Source organism: Capsicum annuum, chromosome 3 (genome assembly GCF_002878395.1).
Source record: "Capsicum annuum cultivar UCD-10X-F1 chromosome 3, UCD10Xv1.1, whole genome shotgun sequence".
NCBI classification, from domain to species: domain Eukaryota; kingdom Viridiplantae; phylum Streptophyta; class Magnoliopsida; order Solanales; family Solanaceae; genus Capsicum; species Capsicum annuum.
In genome coordinates, this window is record NC_061113.1 from 250,634,709 (window position 1) to 250,640,742 (window position 6,034).

The following is a 6,034-nucleotide window of genomic DNA, read 5'->3' on the forward strand; positions in this document are numbered from 1 at the left end:
GCATAGACCTGTAATTTCTTATTAATAAACTTACTCATGTTTCGAATATCTTAACCATCTTTTTTATTTTTGGATCATTGATAAGGGGACGAAAGAAAGATCTTAGTTATTTCTTCAACAAATTGTGATCTCTAGTGGACATCTATCTGAGACGTTAATCAATCTGCTTGCTTGTTCAACAGGAAAACCAGCAAGCAAGATCCAGATTTCACTAGACTTCCTGTTCACATGCGCGGAGAGGGACGATATAAAGTGAGAAGGTCCTGAACTAACCAACTATGAACACATCTTACTTATCAGAACAAAACTAAAATATCGAGATCCTAAGCATCATACATCCACACAACATGGTATCTAAAAGTGAATGTGAGCCAAATGGAGAATTGTTGCAACCCCTTTTCTATGTCGTTTTCACGTAATCAAAAAAGGAATTCACTGAAAAGGGTGAGTTCAATGATGTAGTGCAATGTAACCCAATTATAGATACATTGCACACTGCGCCACCCTGAACAAATTCCTCCCACCAGGAAAAGCATGCCGATAGAGTTGAGTTCATCTCAGCATGCTGATCAAATATCAAATCTATACAAGAGCTGGACTTAAACCAGATGATGTTTCCAAACTGGCAGCATAGTCTCGAGCCCACAAATCATAATGTATTATTTCCTCCAGCGATGGAGAAGACACCAACTCCTCCCGATGCTTTGTGCATGTTAGCTCCACAATCTTGAAAATGTCTAAGTAGCTAATTCTGAAACAAGGACAATTCATCAGCTGTTTTCGTTTAAAAAAAAAAAACAGCTACAGTAGTTCTTAAGAAAATCAAGACGTAAAACTGAGATCTAATTGTGGCTGAGCGAAACCATTCAGTCTGATTAAGTACGGTCATTGGTGGGCTCAAAAATACAGACACCAAGTTATGTTTGTAGAATTATACCCGTAGAAAAGAATACATACTACATATGTATAGATCTTAGCTTCAATACTAACAATTCTATGTCCCAGTGAGAAAGAACAGATCTATAACTCAGTACAGAAGTCGAATGTAAGAATACATACTACATACCTCTCACTAATAAATAATTCCACTGCCTTCTCATTTGCTGCACTCATAACTCCAGTCATGGTTCCTCCGGCGCGCCCAGCAGAGTATGCAAGATCCATGGATGGATATTTTACATTATCAGGGGCTTTAAATGTCAATGATCCGAGCCTATACCATTACGCTCAGAATTACTTATATTAACTGGAAAGCAAATGCCAAAGCATGTTTCATATTTGAAAAGCAAACAAACAAATTGTAAGCAAATATAGATCTCTGGTGAGCTTAGAGCAATAAGAAAAAATTAAATGCTGAAAGAATCTTATTACTTGCAAAGATCAAGGCGAGGCCATGTAATCTCCGAACAATAAATTCTCTCGGGCCAGGATAAAGTATAAAGGATGGGCAAACGCATATCCGGCCATCCCAGTTGTGCTAATACTGATGAATCCTACAAATTACAGAAGAAAAAAGAATGCCAAAGCTGTCAATTTATGAGTATGCAGTTATCGGCATATTCATCTAGATTACATAAATAATATAATATCAGAGCGGAAGAGAGGACAGATACAAGATCTTTACCTGTGTTTCCACCATCGAATGTATGATGGATTGGGGATGGATGACAATTTCAATGTTGTCATACTCAGCTCCAAAAAGGTAGTGAGCTTCAATAACTTCAAGACCCTGGGAACAAGACAAACCTTTAAACCTAGGCCAAGGCATGGAATAAAAGGTAGAAAAGTACGAAATAATAATCATGGAGCAATGATCTAAAAACAGTTCAGATACCTTATTGAATAAGGTGGCAGAATCAACAGTAATCTTTTTTCCCATGTTCCAATTGGGATGCTTCAAAGCATCGGCTACTTTAACTTCTTTCAACTTCTCAACTGGCAAGTCCCTATCAGCGACAGTTTGAAATCAGTTTTAAGGTTAACACGATTTACATATGATTTTAAAAAAAATGAATAAATTGTTTATATATAGAACTTTTGAACTTTTTTAAGGGTACGTGTGGGAGTGGGGGGTCATTTGGTGGAGAAATAAAAAGTAGGGGATATAAAAAGAATTATTTCTATGATCATTGTTATTTAAGATTTGAAAATGAAGTAGGTAAAACATTCCAAGTAACTTTTTCACATAAAAGAAAAGATGACGACAGAATGATTTTGATTTCTTTGAGCTTGCAAATTGATAGGAATGTTGCAATATGAGGATAAAACTAGGATATCGTACAAATTATAGTGTTCAATCGATGTAAAAGATTTTACACCTGAAAGCCCCTCCAGATGCAGTTAATATAATGCGCCTAAGGGCACCCTCTGGCAAGCCTTGTATGCACTGAAACCAAGACAAACAATTAAACATTTCTCTCTTAGCCTTGGAGAACCCAGGGGGGGAATTTGTTCTGGATATTAATCAATGCAAAACAGACAGTTGATAAGAGGTGCATGAAGTAGATCCACGAATGATTATACACCGTAAATTTGCAGCAAATTCTTAAGACAATCTCAGCCTCTTACAACTGTACCTGGAATATAGCTGAATGTTCTGAATCTGCAGGAAGAATCTTCACTTTATGCTTGTGTGCAAGAGGAAGGACAAATGGACCACCAGCAATTAAAGTCTCTTTATTGGCCAAGGCAATATCCTTTCCTGCTTCTATGGCAGCTACCGTAGGCTAATGAAACAAACAAAGAGTAATAAATTTGAGAACATCTTCTGAATGACTCACACGTTTTCATGAATAATTCACATTTTTTCTTGAATGATTTCATTAGTTCTATATTAGCCGAGATAGACGATAAAGATGCATTCATCAAAGAGCACAGCAGGAAGAATAATGACCGACATTTGTTTCAGTTATTCAGAAACAAATTAAACTAGCGTATAATCCTACTTTTACCTATAATTGTTTTAAACATGATTATTGTATAGAAAACGAGAGCTAGATCTGTTGAAGATATAGTCTTTTGTTTCTAGGTGATTGGAGTTATGACTGTTTATGTCTACACAGGAATCAAGAGTTAGCTGAATGTATTTTTATCTCCTAATATGGATAGATACAAGGCATTTTTGCTTCATTTTTAGGTAATAATTCGAAGTCATTCCAGCATTGCCATTACAAAGCCAGAGAGCGACTTGGAGAAACCTTATAGTTAATTTCTGATTATTTACTTACGTGGGTACATCTCACCTACAGCTCCCCTTCAAATCATAACTTTTCCGTCCTTTCCCCTCAACCACCCCCACAAAAAAAAAGAAAAGAAAAAAAACAGAAACAGGAAAGAAATCACTTTTCACCCTCAGCGCTCTTCAATCCCACCAAACTTTTTTGGAATGGATGCGCATAAGGATATCTTGGCAGGAGTGTCAACCATAATTCAAAAAGATTCAGATACATTAAAACCTTAACCTTACCTTTAAACCAGCGCAGCCAACTATTCCTGTAACTACAGTGACAGCATCAGGATGGCGGGCAACCTGAAACACATCACAGACAACAATAAGCAACATATTTCTTTTAAGTCAGAAAGTAATTACCAACAAGTGAAATGGACTTCTACTCGCTAAAGAAAAAGTTAGGGACAGTTGGACAAACCTCGATGACACCCTGCTCCCCAGGTATAATCTCAGGCTTGACTTCCATATCAGCAATAGCATCTTTGAGTTCCTGAACCAATGATTCATTTCTAACAGCAACTAGTTTTGGTCTGAATGTTTTGACCTACTCAGAGATAACAAATTTTATCATCAGAGCCAAAGATTGAACTATACCTGACAGATAAAAGAGTCTGATAACAGAAGCTTGACGTGTGTATCCATGTTGAAGAATTCCATCAAACTTGTGCAAATCGCAAATCAAACAATAAATAGCATATGATATTAACGAGCTTGAATGATTTTCACCATTCTCTTAAGTGGATCATCCAGAACCAAATAAGGAAAAACATGGCAATAATTGGAAACGCATATCCTTGATATTTGTGTTTCAACATGGTTAATGGAATATGTCAATCAATTGCTGCAAACATGACACGTCTAGGCTAGTAGCATTGGAAGGGCAGGAAATCAGTGGGTAGAATGAGCAGGAACCGTATTATAATTGAATAATCATCATATCTTTAAACAATATCAGTCGTGGTATAAACAGCAGAAGCCACATAATGCCTCAAAATGTTAATACGGTGATACAGCTAATAAAGCTGAGAGGTTGGATGTTTTTATTCTATTCAGACTTGACATCTCATGGTCTTTTCCACTTGCATGCAGTAAACGAATACGAACCTGATCAGCAAGAAGAGTTACATTTGAACCAGCAGCAAGTGCAACAACTCTAAACTTATCCGGATTCTCAGCAACTATATCCAACGTCTGCAGACACAAACTTAGAATTGAAGCAGTGAAGAACCAAAACAAAAGACAAGTGGCATATTTTTGTTGTAAAAGTAATAATTTGCTTTGATTTATTAGAAGGCTTCCTGTATACTAGCATGCAAAAAGTAGAGAATCAAAAACAATACAAAAAGAAAAGGAAAGAAAAAAAGAAGCAAAAAACAACTGGCATAATTCGCACAGTAGCAAAAGCAGCACACCACTAATAATAAAGAACACATCGAAAAGATGCAGGATGGAATCTAGGTAAATTTGAATCTCTTCATCCTCTTTTAGAGAAAATAGTTGAATTATAGTTGACACTGTAACTGCAAGTAACTAACACATACAAAAGCATTAAGAAATTCTACTACTACTTTATCCCAACTTCAAAGCTAGAACCAATCAAAACTGAAAAGCCAATACTACTCCCTCAATTTCATTTTACTCGGCCCCTGTACCAAAAATAGATGTTTCATTTTACTTGTCCATTTTAGCAAATTACTCTTAGTGTAAAATAACTAAATAAAGTAGTAGTAGTCAAATTAAGAGTTCTAAAGCATGACTAATAAAGTTAATTCAGTAAAATACACCTCTAATTAAAGTTTTCTTGAAATGTGTGTCAAATCGGCCAAGTAATACGAAATGGAGGGAGTAGTTAGTAAGTATTTATCAATGATTATTTCAAAATTCACCAACCTGAGTTCCTATAGAGCCAGTCGACCCAACAATTGAGATAGGCTTTGGACCCTCCCAACTCTGCCGGCCTGGCTCAGCAACAGCCCTTCCAGGCCAGGCAGGAGGTGGTGGTGGTGGTGGTGGCTGTGCTGAACACTGAACCCTCTTGGCAGATGTCCCACTGCACTCCTTTCTTCTGATAGGTAATCCACCTAATAAAACACCCCACAAGAAACACAAAACCCCAAATTCAGTGAAGAGCATAATAGATTTTAGAAAATGATTATTGCAGCAAAAAAGGGGGAAAAAGACAATCTTTTGCCATTCCCACAACTCAAAATTCAATAAAATACAAATTCAACCCCATTTGACTACTAAATAAGTGACAACACAAAAGATACTCAAAGGAGAAACTGTCAGCAGAGTTATCCAAATTCAAGAAACATATTGCAGCAAAGCAAGGATTAAAAAAAACAATCTTTTACCATCCCCACAGCCCAAAATTCAAGAAAATACAAATTCAACACCATTTAACCACCAAATAAGTACCAACAGAACAGATACTCAATGAGAAATCTTTCAACGAAGTTACCCAAATCCTAGCAACTTATTACATAGGTGTAAAAATATCTCACCTGGATATTTGAGATGGTTAATATTGTAGCTGGACTTGGAGGTGTCCAAGAAAGAGAGGGTCTTAAATTCAGCAGGGGAAAGCATATTGAGGGCCATTTTCAATTGCTATTGATTACTCCCTCACCTACCCACTGCAGTGAGGAAAATACACTCAGCTTTTCAAGAAATAAAAAGGAAAATTGCAACAAAGGAAAGTACAATTTTTGGTAATAAAAGTTGAGAGATAGAAAGAGGGTACTGTGTGTCACGTTTTTGCTAATGTCTGGTACTGGATTGATATGTGGCTGGCGTGAATGATGA

General features: G+C 36.6%; 1 protein-coding gene across 2 annotated transcripts; it reads right to left on the reverse strand.

The window, feature by feature from the left end:
- Nucleotides 1-293: 293 nt before the first annotated feature.
- LOC107862389 (1-deoxy-D-xylulose 5-phosphate reductoisomerase, chloroplastic) lies at nt 294-6,034 on the reverse strand. Of its 2 annotated transcripts, none has more exons than XM_016707958.2 (13): nt 5,983-6,034; nt 5,734-5,865; nt 5,120-5,310; nt 4,334-4,420; nt 3,648-3,773; nt 3,467-3,529; nt 2,577-2,726; nt 2,319-2,386; nt 1,835-1,946; nt 1,625-1,729; nt 1,372-1,493; nt 1,067-1,213; nt 294-751 (listed from the first exon to the last, which is right to left on the reverse strand). In XM_016707958.2, the coding sequence occupies exons 2-13, from the start codon at nt 5,828-5,830 to the stop codon at nt 583-585; spliced, it is 1,437 nt and encodes a 478-aa protein (XP_016563444.1). In that variant the 5' UTR covers nt 5,831-5,865; nt 5,983-6,034; the 3' UTR covers nt 294-582. The 2 variants fall into 2 exon arrangements, with proteins under 2 accessions (XP_016563444.1, XP_016563443.1); XM_016707957.2 differs by having other exon boundaries at nt 5,973-6,034.

Excerpts from the sequence above, each read along its gene's own strand:
- LOC107862389 (XM_016707958.2), bottom strand. The coding sequence starts at position 5,830 with ATGGCCCTCAATATGCTTTCCCCTGCTGAATTTAAGACCCTCTCTTTC. Across the intron at positions 3,530-3,647 it reads GGGAGCAGGGTGTCATCGAG|GTTGCCCGCCATCCTGATGC; the intron begins GTTTGTCCAACT and ends GATGTGTTTCAG. Across the intron at positions 1,947-2,318 it reads GCATCTGGAGGGGCTTTCAG|GGACTTGCCAGTTGAGAAGT; the intron begins GTGTAAAATCTT and ends TGTCGCTGATAG.